Genomic DNA, 15308 nt, shown 5'->3' with positions numbered 1-15308 from the left:
ATCACTGAACGACCGTACACACGATAGATGGTCAACGATCATCGTCCAATCCGATCCGCCGGTCCGGACGTTCATTTCCAACTACTATTTTTGGCCAATCGTTCGTTCGTTCGTCGTTCATTTCCAACGATAAAAATTGGAAGTGTGTACGCAGCTTTAGGCTTTAGGTCTGACATGATCTGTTAATCAAGTTACCACTTCTACTTTACCTGTTCCATGGAATGTAGTTCCAATTACACGAACACAGCTTGGCACACGCAGATCCCAGAATCGCACAGTTTTGTCTTGGGATCCTGACGCAATCATCCACCCACTCCAAGTATAAAGTGCCAAAATATGCCCTGAAACAAAAAATAGCCGATTTATAGAGAATTTCTTAACTTTTTCAAGTTAGTTTTGAAAAATGTACTTAATATAAACATATAAACATTGTTTATTTGCTTTTCATAAAAGATGTACATTAGGGAAACCATGTTTGTTTACTCAGTCAGAAGAGTTGGACAGCCCTGAACTTTACAAGTCTATAAGTGGTTTATCCATACACAGAGTGGGTCAAAATTCAGGTAAGAAGAAGAGGCAGAATAGAAAGGCAAAATAAGAATCCTTTCTGACCTAAAACATTTTTCTATACCTTCAATAGTCATTAAAGACCTCACCAGACCCACAAGGTCTAAATAAATAAATGTGAAATCTAAGTTGCTGTCTTCTGCACATTTAAGGATGGTACAATATCGGACAATATAAACATTTACTAAAAAAATAAAGAAACATACTTTTTGCCATGTATACCTGTATGTCCACTTAACGCATGCAGCCCCTGTCCCCGCTGGCAGTCTGTGGTGTAAATATTACAGTCTCCAGCTCCTGCACTTATCAAAATAGCACCTCCACTCTCTGGTCCTTCCATGAATGCCAAGTCTCTGATCGTACCATCATGCATGCTGAATTCCAGGTCTGGCCCTGAAGAAGCAAGATTTAAATAAGATAAAAGACAATTTTTCTGTTGGTTGTATATAACAACAAATTACATCATGAAGCTAAACTGATAAATCAAGTTCACAGAAAAAAAAAAAAAATTAAGCTGCCCCCTAATGCTATAATGTAACACACGAGGGAGTGCTGAGAAGTTCCTGGCTTTGCCCCATTCTAGATGAAATAGAAAAATTAGTGTGGGGGCATATGACAGCCTATTATCTTAGTATGAAGTCATGGCGTCCGTTTTCTGGGACAAAGACGGTATTCTGTCGGTGGACTACCTACCTCAGGGCTCTAGTATCACCAGACAGTATTATGCTAGCCTCCTGGACCAGCTGAAGGAGGCAATTTAGACGAAACGCTGTGGAAAGTTGACCAAAGGGATCCTTTTTTTGCAGGACAATGCACCTGCGCACACATCCAACGTTGTGGCTGCTAAATTGAACACCCTGGGTTTCCAATTGGTCCACGATCCCCCCTACTCACCTGACCTGGCCCCTTCAGACTATTATCTGTCCCAGAATTTGAAGAAACACCTGAAGGGGCAACATTTTGAGGACATTTTTGACGTCAAAGATGCTGCTGAGAGCTGGTTTGCGCCACACACACACATTCTATATATAATATATTATATATAAATAGCATGCAATATTATTATACTGTTACATTATGGCATTGGGGGCAGCTTTATTTTTCACAACAGCCACAAGCATCCAATAAAAAGTATACTTGTCCTAAAACAATTATGGGGATTGGCATTGCAGACCACCTTCTGAAAATGCTAGGTGCTTGGCCGTCATGGTGGATCTCTGCCTGATATACTTTTAATAAATAACCAGAAGCGAGAATGCTGGACATATATGTGGGACAAAATCAAAAATTCTTAGCTAATCATATGTTCCCAATCATTAATCCAAATAACCTAATGTAGAGGTTGGCATGACAGACAGTAAAATATATTTTTTAAAGGCAAAGCAAAGAAATGACAACCTGCCTTTTTCTCTTGTAACAGATGTATTTCAAAATGGTAAATCCAGCAACCCACAACCAAAGCAAGCAATCAGAATTCATCTTTCAGTTAAATGACTTAAGTTAACAAAATTTGATTGCTATGGTTTCCTAGACCTAAAGCTTTGCATATATTTGCAGAATGAGTGCATTTTTTCTGAGGCATGATCACCAACCTTTAAATGGCCTTACCAGTTGCATTGCAGGTCTCCGCGTTAAATGGTAAGACTTTAACATATTTGTCATTGGAACCTGTAGCAAGCAGTTGCCCACATGGGCTCCATGCTACACAGTAGATTGACCCTTTGTGATGCTTATTCCTCTTAAATCGCACCACAGGTTGCACTGGCCCATTAGGGACACTTGAAAGGAAAAAAAAAGGAACAACTATGATCTCTGAGAATGCAGAAAATTTAAAAGTGAGCAAAATTGTGTAATCAATACTATGCAGTGCTTCTTAAGGCACAGCATTCTTACCTTGTGGTATCAATTACATCTGGGTATGCACAAACTCTTAGCGTTTTAGCATTAGATCCAATGGCATACAGTGAGCCACTAGGATGGAAAGCTACTGCCCGAATTGCCTGTGTGTCCTCCAAAGTGGTGAGACAGACAAACTGCTGCTTTTGTTTGCCATCAGGCTGTAAGAATAACACAGAACTCTTATGGTATGGTCTAAACTATAGTACAATAATATCACAAAATCATGTAGAAATCGAACAACTAGAATAAGTAATAGCAGTACAGCAACCTAAAGTATATCTACATTCTTCAAAACTTAAGTGGGTAAGGGTTAACATTTTCATCTTTTTTCCTCCCACATATGCATGGGGGGAAATTACATTCACTTCCTACCCTGCACACTAAACTATAAATTTATTTACACACACACACACACATATATATATATATATATATATATATATATATATATATATATATATATATATATATATAAGGTTTTCACTAAACTATTTTAGTTTTGTAGTTCATCTTTATAAATTTACTGGCATTTTATACACCAGCTGCCATTTTACGCCCTTTATTGTATTATGTAAAATAAACAAACACTCCCAACTCCAACAACTCTTAGGACTATAAATTAGGAACTATTTAGAAGCATTTTTTACATTTCAGATATTTCACCAATTGTCTTTAGGAATTGCTAGGGTGCACTGGACATGTCCAAAGTACCACGTTTATAACATATATATGTTTTGCCTAAAAGGTAATTACATACATACCTACTTTTATTCTCGCTATGTGTACATGCGACTGTATGGCCCAATTTTCAACTTTTTTATGCCCTTGGGCTGAATGGATGCATCTTGCTTCAGCGGTATATTATACCCATGATTTTACCTCCTCCCTCACTTGCTGCTACAATAAACCTTTGAACTCAGAAGTTGGCGTTTACAAATGGGAGTTTATCAATCTTAAACAAGCTGACAGATGGTTTTGTTGGAAAAGTTACACTGGTCGCAGTAAAAGTAATAAATGACCACCTAATTTCCTGCCAAAAAAGATGCAAAAACATATGTGAGGGATAATGGGTACTGTAATGGGTAAACTGAAAGTGTTACCTCCGAACATTTTCTTGATCCAGAACTTGCAGTTTCTTCATACTGTCCCTGCTCTTTTGCACTAGAAAGTAAATCAATCAAAAGATTATATAGAGGATAACAGCTGAAAAAAATGCCATTACAACCAAGTTTCTTTTCTTGGAACACTGAAAAAGCAGAATGGAGAATATTCAAGGTTTGATCATTACAAACATTTCTGCAGGCCTCAATATGGGATCTAGGCAAGAACAACCTAGATAGAGGGGTGGGTACAACTTGTAAAGAAACTTTGTGAAAACATTTCTTTACCCTTTAAATGAAGAGGCAAGAATTCTCTAAAGTTGTATATGTGGTTTCAAAACTGGTAATAAAATTTTACTGACCCAGAACTTCCAAACACAGGTGACTCCTCTGGGAATGGGATGTGGTTAGTGGCATCTTGCTTTCGAGGAGTACTGGTACTGATGCTCTGTCCATCAGGCTGTGGATTTCTAAGCAATGAAGTTGATACTGGAGGTGTGTGGCCATTGGTGGCTGAAGAGCTGCCTTCTATTGGACCATTGTGATGTTTGGTCTTTGGTTGAATGTCCTCACTCAGAGGCTCCATCCCCACGTTTAACTCCCCTAATTTCTTGATTGACCTTAAGAAGAATACAAAAAAAGTCATTGATTCTTAGTAGTGGAGAACATGCATTATTTGTAAACAAATCTGTGTGGTGGGAAAAACAAACAGTATGCCATTTTAGATTACACATTAAGCATACACATAATGGAATTCACAAGTGCACATGGTATGGTGTAGTTGCACTTCATATAGTGTTGACATCTGCCCTACCTTTCTTTTTTATTAGGACAATAAAGAGCTGCCTGCCCCAAAAATTGTTTTGCTTTTCAGGTTTAGTTCTGCTTTAACCTGTTCAATCATTTTTACTAGAAAGTTGCTGTTGCAGAGAAACAGGCAAATGGAGTTATCCTGTCTGGTTGTATATCTATCTATGGGACTTTAATATCTACTACAGTATGGTTAAGTCTGAAAACCTGCAAAAATTAAACAAGTGAAAATGTTAAATATGTTTTCCTGCACTAGGCATACTTTATAACACTCCTATATTTTAAAACAAATCTGTATTGTATGAAACAAGATTATGGAGCTGTAGAGCAAACTTTGAGTTGAGAAGTTGTATTTACATTTTATTTTAGGATAAAATCAGAGTCTTTTAGTTATTACCGCCAACAGGACAGCTGAAAACTCCATTAAAAATGGATCCAAACACAGCATTGTGCTACAATACCCATTGCAACCATTGTGAATTCAGTATTACAAAATTCAAACACTATCAAACTTTCATTCAAAATAATTTAATCCCTTTCGAAAGTTTTATCTTACAATGGAGGTTTGTCTAAACAGCTATAAATGTCAAAAACCTAAAACATCTTTCCTAAAGTCTGTTTGGAGTGGCTTCATCTTATTATTACCTATTGAGAAATTGCTCAGTGAGATTCTGCGGATGCTCAGCATCTTCCGTTTGGTTTACACCCCCTTCAAAAAGCATCTGCTGGTAAAGCTGCCTTTGCTGCTCTTTTTGTTCCAGATGCTGCTGGTAACGAAGTTTTTGCCGGTAATATTCTTCAAATTGATCTGTGGAATCCCGTAGCTGAAACACATTCCAAATAAAACTTTCAAGTCTGAACAATCTGTCTAGCTTGTCCTTGTAAACAGTAAACAGACAAGTGCTGTATTGTAACAAAGGAAATTTGGCGAAATGAAATGGGGTGGGGGGCATTTTCATGGATACTTTACAACTAAATTATTGTGGTTGGATAATATTGGATAATAAATAATATTTATCAGCTTCAGACTAGAGAAAGAAAATACCTCATTCTTGTCTGGTTTCCTGGGCTCCTCAGGGGGATCTTCACTCGGGTCTTTTTCAGAACATGGACTTTGACACAAGGTCTCACTGCTGTTTGGAGCCTCCTTCTCTTGGGGTGTATCACTCCTATGGTAAAAAGAAAAGAAAAATACCCTTTGCATTTACCTGCCTTTTTATTGCTTATTACAGTTGTGCTCATCTTTTCTTGTTATTTTCCCCTAATAAGTAGGGACTTCTTATTAAACTGATCAAAAAGAACTCCTGTGTGCCTATTTGTATTCTCATACACAATTTGGTAGACATATGTAGGAAATAAAGGCTGCAGCCACAATACAGGTGGATGACATGAAACTGCTATAATGATAGCATTGACAAACTATTGTAAGCATATATTTTTATCCCACTATTATTAGTGTATTCACTAGAGGTGGTATGCATACTTGCCAGGAAGCACACATGGTATATGTCTGTTTTAAGTGTTTTATAGAGTTAAAACTTAAATTTAAATTATTGATTATAATGCTGTGATCCTCATGGGAAACTCTGGGACAGACAGCAATGAAAACGTAATAGAGGTTCCTACCCATCTACAGTTTGGGTTTTGACAGTAAAGATAAGCAATTTCTGTCCATTTAAATGATTGAAAAGGAGACTATGGTACCTTTATTTATCCATCTGTAAAGGCTAGCCAAGTCTAAGGTTAACACAAGTTTATAGGTTAAAATAGGTTAATAAAATTATAAAGGTGTCTTAACATTTTTTTTGGAGTGGAGTAGCTGGGAGTAATACTTTTAAAAACAAAATGCAGTGAACCATCAAAGGATGATGAACAAAACACAAATGTAACTCTTGAGCTTTATATTAACTTCAGCATTTACATGCTGCAATTTACCTTTCTGAAGATTCTTCATAGATACTGTGGCAGTCTGAGCTCTCCAACATTAGACTGCGACTGAGGTTTTGAATTCCAGGATAATGAAAGTTAGCGAATGAGTGTGACATAGGTGAGGTTTTGCTTGTAGGGTCAACGGATCTCTTATCATGGCCACTTAATCCACATGTCAGTCCATCCAACGCTGGGTTCAGGGAGCGAGACATATAAGCATCAGCCGATTGTGGGCGTCTCATTGGTGAAGAAGGGTAAGGGGAAAGCTTGCTAATGAGCGGGGTAAGAAGGTCTGCATAACCAGCTTTACTGGGTTTCATAAGCTTGTCAACATGGATATTTAGGGTTTTCTGTTCAAAGGCACAGGAAAACACACTAGGAGGCAAATTCTGAAGCCAAGATAAAAGACTTAGGTCCAGATCATCACATCCATTACCACAGAGAAGGTCTATACCAAGAAGAACCTCACTCTCTGTAATCTCTTCACCAGTGGCCTTGCTCTGGCAGAACTCCACACAACACTCATAGAGCAAGCCCTTCATGATAAGCTGAAATAAACGATTATTACTAGCTTTGAATCCTGCCTCACTTAATTTTCTATCAGCAGGGATAAACTCTGCTACCATAGCACAAGCCTCCTCAAAACAGTGCACCCGTGCTGTGCTTGGATTCCAGTCCTTGAACTCCGGATGGTTTGTGAGTCTTGGGAGGGTTAGCAGAAGACACAATTTACTGTAGTCATCTTTGGAAGAGCAGTATTCTTCAAGGGCATGTAGACATTTTACTGCTTCTTGCATTGTTAATTCAAGCTGTAACAAGAAAAAACAAAAACAAAATAAAGTTCTGCTACTTCATACCTGTATTTAAATTTTTACAAATCCCACTTTGATGATCCTACACCAGATGAGTTATGTAGAAAATATCTTACTTTTTCCCCTGTAAATAATCAACCCGTTAGGATTTCCATCAAGGAAAGGTAACATATGTACCCAAAACACCAGCAACTTAGTAAACATAAAAAAAAAATGATAATAAAGAAAATATTGTGCTAAGCTGCTTGGTCATTTTAAGAGGACCCAAAGGGAAAATAACCCTTCAGTTCCACAGGCTTACTAATGCAACAACTGGCGATTCTGCCATTTGTTTGTTATAGAGTGACAGCACACTGTCCTGAATGCCAATTGCTTTTCTACATTGTCAGCTGAACCATGCACCATTCTTCTAACCATCAGAAAAGCCACTTTTTAATTGAAAGTTTATTGAGGAAGATAAAAAAAGGAAAACACACTATGAGAAGTGACCATCAACTTGCTCACAGACAGTAAGTAGAGAGCGACAGTAACTGCAGGTTGTCAGCAGTGGGTGGGGAGGGGGGGGAGAGAGACAGTTTTTATAAAAAATATAAATATATTTCCTATTTTTAGCTAAATGGACCTTATACCTTCATTGGCAAGGTGTTCCGTCATGAAAATGCAAGAAATAAAGTGCACTGAAAAAAATGGAGGGATGATAACCCCTGCTGCACTTCACAATAAAATAAAGGTGACTAGAATACCTTAGAATACCTAAGAGGCAATGTTAACAATAGGGCAAGGGGCCACACTCAATAAGCAGACATGGCCTGAACTGGAAGGTTGTAAACTTAGTAATGTTAGTAAACTTGAAATCTAAAGAAAATATTACAGACAGAGGGAATAGAATCAAGCCTATTGCTAATAGTTTAACAAATGTTCATTTTTTTAAGCATTATTTTGTCACAAACTTTCACTAAATAGAGAAACTTGAAAAACTGCTTAAAGCCGGAAAGAGACATTATAGAGGAATGCTATATTTATAAGTACAAGTAAGGGGCTTCCTTTTCACAATGATCTCTGACCCTTAGTGTTCAGGATAATATTCATTCTCTTCCAGGATATCTTCCAGACAGTTAGCAGGGAAACAAATTAGTTGCAAGTGGGAACAATAGGACACTACTGATATTGTAAGCATAACAATGTAAATTTCTGCTTAAATGAATGTATTGCTCTTACACAGCAGTCTGCTTAAATTAATGTATTGCTCTTACACAGCAGTCTCCTATAATGTATTTATTTTGAGTTTTACTGTACAGCATTAACATCTTCTTTAACAGAAGTGTTCTTCCGGCTAAGCACAAACAATTATTTTAACCTGAATATGCCAAGTGTTTCACACAATGCCACCGGAGACATTATTAGAGTTTGTTACACACTTTTCGTGATGACACAGCACCATCTACTGTGGCCAACAATAATGCACATCAATCAAAATCAATCAAATCAAGATTTTTTTAGGAAGGAGGGGGGGCATTTATTGCTGGAAAATGGATATTCTGGGTTACTTGATGAAATTGACTCACCTGTTATTTATTCCCCTTACCTTTCCACCAGGCTTAAATTTACATTAAATTTATTTATTTTAATTAGGATCCTGTCTAAAAAAATGAAATTGGCAAAAATTAGTATTGCACCCTAAAACCTTTTTTTTTTTTTTAAACACATTTCCCCTATATGTTTATCAGAAAATTGTGTATTACACAATGGTGATTTATGTACTAATATGCCATGTAGTTATGCATATTTTTGTGAATATGCAAAGTGACAGGGGCTTTCTATGAAGACATTAAGGGTTCAGCAGACCCGTAATACTGCCCTTGTACTAGCTCTGAGGTGATAGGGGGAAAGAAAGCCATCTGACAGTTGCAAACCAAAAAGTTCTAACAGCAGAGTGCTGAAAGGTTCAAAACACAGATTTTTTTTCCCCCCCATTGTTCCCCTTAAAACCATGTGTATAAATAAAAGAGATAACTTGAGCACCAATGGAATTCTCAAACTCAGTATATATGACAATCAAACTCCTTTAGATCTACAAACAACGTGTAGCGTAAGTGCCTGTCTTAAATACTGTCTGACTGGATACATATTGTGTATAGATTACGTAGGACTACAAACATTAAATTCAATACTTACAGTATGGGATGAATTGCATGCACAACTTCGCTTTTATCCCGACCCCCATTGCGATCAGGTAGGTAGGAAGTGTTACTGCAGATGGAATATAGTCTGTTCCTTTCAGCAAAAATGACCTGTCTGATCGTGTATTCCTAAAAGTGGAACTTTAGTTCTGTTTCAAAGCTTCCTCCTTATTGACAATCTAAGACATTCTTAATAAAACCTGTTTTTGAATCAGGCAGGACATGGAAGTGAGTAAGGAAGCCAGTAGGTTGCTTATCCAGAGACATAAAAAAAGGAAGTTGTACCCACAATAAATGCTGAACCTATATGTTCAAAAGAACACAAATTCAGTGAATGAAATGGGTGGGTTGGAAACTGTTAAATGGGAGGAAAAAGCCAGATGTACCAGAATCTTGTACAATCAGGAATTGGGTGGGCTCTAACTTGCTGCAGCTTCTACTAATGCAGACTGGAAGATGCTTACATTGTACAGTGAAACTGGAGTAAGCAATTTCAGTACAGGAGAAAAGCCAGTACAATTGTGCAAGACTGAAGCGAAGTCTGGAGCTAACAAATTTATTTTATTTTATTTTAAAACATTCTATTACTTCTATGGTTAAATGTCTTTATTTTCAAATGCTAGATAGTCCCTTTAAATTCAAAAGCAACTCCAAGATAAAAGGCTTTTACCCAGAAAAAAAACTCCATATTACAACCTCTCAGCTAAACTGGAAACTTTTCTGCAAATCTCATTATCGTGCATTAATGCATTAATTATAGTGCAGAGTAATATATTATTTTGCTCAAAATGACAAAGAAATCACAGGAATCTCATAGCTGTGCGTAAACCCCCTAGCGTTCTAAATCTGTCCGTATTTCCACGCAAAAAGCGGTAAATTTCTTTGCATGGATATTTATTTTACATTGTAGGTCTACAATTCTTAGGCATAACTCACCAAAATATGTTCAATATTCAATAAATTTAATAAACTTTAATTAAAAAAACACAAAAATCTGTTAAAATAAAAAAATAGTGATACATGTAATATAACTGTACAGTAGCATATATATATATATATATATATATATATATATATATATATAGATCACAGAGATCGTCTGCATTCCCGAACTGGAGATCAGAGGGAGAAGCAGTGTCCCCAGGACCTGCAGGAACCAGTAGGACGCCGGGGGACGACAACGGAACAAGGTAAGTGTTTTTTTTAAATCTTTTTAGCGACCCCAAGTGTGACTCAGGATTACCGCTTTTTGCATGGAAAATGCACCCTGAGTCACACTCAGGATTACTGCTAGGTGGGTTAAACAAATCCTTGCACATGTTTACCTTAGATATAGAGTTGCCAGATAAATAAAAGACAAAAGAATTCATTAGACAACTACAAATAAAGAATTAAAATTAGTGCATCACTAAGTATGCACAGAGTACTGAAGATACCTGTGCAATTGCTTAAAGTACAGCCATCATCAAAAATTAAACATTAGGCCAATGGGATGTTTTCCCTAGTAATTTAGTAAAAGACATGCATTTTTATGTCCTTTTTTTTTTTTATTTGCTTAGTTTCTTGTATACCCCAGCCTTCTGGTTTGTTGCCACAGCGAGAATGATTGAAGGGTAATCCTGTATTCTCCTAGGATACAGTTATGTCCATAAATATTTGGATGCTCACACAAATTTTGGTATTTTACCTGTTTAATTAAACATATTGATATTACAGTTATATAATAAATATGGACATTAAGTGCAGACGCTCATCTTTATTTGAGGGTACTGGAGGAAGGGTTTAGGAATTACAGCTCTTGAGTATTTTTTTTTTTTAAAGAGATCAAAATGAATTGGACTATTGACGTAACCTATTTAACCTTTGTTATGTTATCCTCGATTAGGCAGATGAAAGGTCTGGAGTTGTTTCTTTGTTTGCCCTTGAAAGGTTTTGCTGTCAACCTACAAAATGCGGTCAAAGGGACAATCCTTAGGCTCCGAAAACCAAACAGAGAAATTGCAAAAATACTAAGAATGGCAAAATCTACAGCTTGGTACATTCTGAGAAAAAAAGAATGCACTGGTGAACTCAGCAACGCAAAAAGGCCTGGACGTTCACAGAAGACAACAGTGGTGCATGAACGCATGGTTAAAAACTCCTTCACAACCACCCAAATGGAGAGCACTCTCCAGGAGTTAGGTATATCAATATGTAAGTTTACCATAAAGAGAAACCTTCATAAAAGCATTTACAGAGGATTCACAGCAAGGTGCAAAGCGAAACCAAGATCAACCTCCACCAAAATAATGCCAAGAAAAAAATATGTTGAGAAAAGTTGGAACAGCTCATGATCCAAAGCATACTACATCATCTATAAAACACGGTGGAGGCAGCGTGATGGCTTGGCCATGCATGGCTGCCAGTGGCACTGGGACACTGTTTATTGACGATGTGACCATAGACAGAAGCAGCCGGATGAATTCTGAGGTGTACAGACACATACTGTCTGTGTAAATCCACCCAAATTTAGCCACGTTGATAAGACACCGCTTTCCAAAACAGATGGACAATAACCCAAAACATACAGCCAAAGCAACCCAGAAGTTTATTAACCTCCCTGGCAGTCTGAATATTAAGTATTTTAAAATTTTAAAATGGTACAATTAAAAATACTTATTATTTAAAATTTCCCGCCAGGTCCCGCCCTCCAGCCACATGCTCTCACTGCCCGGCCGGCCTCACGTCCCCAACATTCACACGCTGGTGATGCAGATGCCAGGCATCGCTGAAGGAACGCTGCAGGAAAATGGGGACCAGGTATGACTTGAAACTCCCTGGCAATTCCACCCCGAGTGTGGCTCAGGGTTACTGGTTTTGGTATGGATCATTCACCCCAAAGCCACACTCGGGATTACCACTAGGGAGGTTAAAACAAAAAAATGGAATATTCTCCAACGGCTTAGTCTGTTACCTGATCTCAACCCAATGGAGCATGCATTTCACTTGCTGATGACCAAACTTCATACAGAACGACCCACAAACAAATATTAACTAAATGCCGCTGCAGTAAAGACCTGGCAAAGCATTAAAAAGAAGGAAATGTCGTAGCTGCATCTGGTGATGTCCATGGAATCAAAATTTTAGGCAGTTATTGCCTGCAAAAGATTTTTAACACAGTATTAAAAATGAACATGTTATTTTCAACTTTTTAAAAATTTTTTATTAAACTCATTAAAGTCAAAGGTCTGCATCTTAACTTCCCCAGCGGTAACCCCGAGTGTGACGGTAAAAAAAAAAAAATAAAAAAATGCTAAAAGCAGTAACCCCGAGTCACACTTGCTGTAGCTAAAATAATGATAAATAGAGCCTTACCTGGTCCACCGGCTTCCTTCTTTGCGATCCCTGTCCTCTCGCATCCTCCGCATCTGATGGAACACCCGGGAGTTCCAGGTGACGTTGGTGCGCGCGGCCGTTGCATTGGGGGAGTGGCGGGAATTTCAAATTATTTTGTATTGCATTCAATACAAAATAACTGTATTGAATGCAATACAGTGGATTTTTATGTCTAAAAGCTGTACAATATGTTTCATGAAAATGTATCTTACATTATAATAGTATAAGTATATATATATTTTTTTAAATGTATTTAATTTATTATTTTGACGTGATTTTGTGTTTCAAACTTTAGTATACTCATACTAATATATTATACTGTAAAATAAATTTTCATGAAAAACAATGTACTGCTTTTAGACATATAAATCCGGACAGAAATGAACCGCCCAGGAGGTAAATTGTTTAATTTAAATTCCATTTTGGTGATGTAAAGAACAAGAATTATTAAAACTGTGTTAATGTCCAAATATTTATGGAGCCAACGGTACATCACATATCCTACAAGGCCACAAAGATGATGCTGGTGGCAGCAGCGTCTGTTCTCCTGTGCATGCCAAAAAGTTGGGCTCTGCTTGATCAAGGGAGTTTTACAAATGTTAATGACCCAGTGTCTGGGTCATTATGTACAGAAAGAGATTGTTGTTGATTGGTGAGGCACTGTGGGAAGATGCTGCAGTCGATTTCACACATGCTCATTGTAAGTTCAGGAAATGTAGCTGGCACCATAAGGGTAGCTGAAAGAAAGGTGAATGCAATAAAGACCGCATGGGGAGTGAGATAAAGATATTTTTTGAATACTTTTCTAGGTAAAAAGAAAAGTCCAATTAAAAAATGCAAGGTGTGCTTGAACAATTTGGCTGATAACCCTACGCACTAGACATTGTAGTCTGTTAACCTGTAGTATAGATTGATTCAGGTTTTTTAACAGTGTTTTAAGAACAGTGTTTTCAGGAACTATTAAATTGCTCTCTCACCTCAATGCACAGCAATAAATTATTCCTCTGATCTGTTGATGAACAACACTGGAATCTCACAAGTCTTCAGTAGAATGCAAGGTGATATTGAGAGTTTCATAAAGTGGTAATAGGGAAGCAGTTTGGCAACAGTGTCACCATAGCATGCAGTTACATAGTTAGGTTGAAATAAAAAAAGACATAAAAAAGTCCATCAAGTTCAACCACTAGAGAAATGAACATATCCTAGATTTTAAACCCTGTAGACATAGTCAATCCAGAAGAAAACAAAAAAAATCCCTTATAAACCCTGGCTGAATTTGTTCAAACACGGGGAATAAAAATCCTTCCTAATTCCATGAGGCAATCGAATGTTCCTTGGATCAACAGTCTCGGTTATCTTTACTTTAAAACTTTATTATCAAGTTTTATTCTGCTCTATTTTTTGAAGGAGTGCTTATTAAAGGGATAGAGCTTGGAGTTAAATATTCATATTAATATAGATTATTTAATTGAACAAATAATCTCAAAGAATATTTTTTTAAGTCTATTATATCCATTAAAACATGTTTTGTAAGGAATTCCCAGCAAAAGAGATACATTAACTGTATGTTTACACATTGAAAATAAACATAAGAAGGGGTGTAATAGGGAGACCATTCAGTGATAGAAATTATAGTGTACGTGGGCCATTTACTTTTGACTTGGTCCAGATAACACAACTCAATATACCTCCACAGTTTAGAAAGCTTTGGATATAAATCAGCAATGCAGTCTTAAGGTGCGTACACACTTCCAATTTTTATCGTTCCAATCGAACGACGAACGATCGATTGGGCAAAAAATCGTTCGTAAAAAAGTAACCAACGACACCGACGAACGAGGAAAGTCGCTGGAAACGAACGACCGGACCGGCGGATCGGATTGGACGACGATCGTTGAACATCGTTCGTGTGTACGGTCGTTCGTTGATCGTCCATGTTCAGAGCATGCGTGATGAACGAACGTCCGTTCACTTTCCTGTCGTGCACATAGTTCCTCTATCGCTTAAACGATCGTATCTATTGTGTGTACAATATCTACGAACGATCGTGTCGTTACCTCTATGTGCAGTATCGGTGCTATAGGATCGTTCATATATATCGTGCAGGAACGTTCGTCGTTCGTTTTCCTACGATAATAATTGGAAGTGTGTACGTAGCTTAAGAGAAGAGATGTAAAAGGCTTGAATGATCTTAAACCTGATACCACTTAAACTACGGTGTCTGCAGAAGGAAGTTACCTATTTGTATCATGATAAGCTTATACTAAACATCAACATTTTTTATAATAAAAGGAAAGACTGCTTTTCATTGCTGCTTGTGCCCCACTTCTCTTTTCTTACTTCTTTGTCCAGGTGAAGCGATTGTCACAGCAACAATAAATGAGAGGAAACTACTTTTAATGAGTCATGAACAGCAGTAAAAACCCAACAAGTTCCAACGTTCTTCCACTTAATCCAAAACCAAAACATGTTTTGGCTAGCTATCTGCTTTGCTGTGAACTTGGATGCTGAAGTGCTCCATAATAGGGAGGGGCCTAGTTAACGGTCTAAATCAAGGGAACCCATCGACCACCATATCCACTAAAATCCCATATAAGCAAAATTATGCCAAATATGTAATGAATAGACAGACCAGC

General features: G+C 37.4%; 1 protein-coding gene across 1 annotated transcript in view; it reads right to left on the bottom strand.

Annotated features, from left to right (window-relative positions):
• WDR47 (WD repeat domain 47) overlaps positions 1 to 15308 on the bottom strand; it is a 35249-nt gene that overhangs the window by 5859 nt on the left and 14082 nt on the right. Inside the window, exons 5-13 of the mRNA XM_072420078.1 lie at positions 6312 to 7114; positions 5422 to 5545; positions 5022 to 5200; positions 3929 to 4186; positions 3567 to 3627; positions 2461 to 2624; positions 2176 to 2345; positions 790 to 960; positions 210 to 341 (exon numbers count right to left, since the gene is read on the bottom strand). Coding sequence (XP_072276179.1) covers positions 210 to 341; positions 790 to 960; positions 2176 to 2345; positions 2461 to 2624; positions 3567 to 3627; positions 3929 to 4186; positions 5022 to 5200; positions 5422 to 5545; positions 6312 to 7114 — 2062 coding nt within the window. The remainder of the gene's footprint in view (positions 1 to 209; positions 342 to 789; positions 961 to 2175; positions 2346 to 2460; positions 2625 to 3566; positions 3628 to 3928; positions 4187 to 5021; positions 5201 to 5421; positions 5546 to 6311; positions 7115 to 15308) is intronic.

The sequence above is a fragment of the Pyxicephalus adspersus genome, chromosome 8 (assembly GCF_032062135.1).
Source record: "Pyxicephalus adspersus chromosome 8, UCB_Pads_2.0, whole genome shotgun sequence".
Taxonomy (NCBI): domain Eukaryota; kingdom Metazoa; phylum Chordata; class Amphibia; order Anura; family Pyxicephalidae; genus Pyxicephalus; species Pyxicephalus adspersus.
This window is presented reverse-complemented; position numbering and strand designations above follow the sequence as displayed.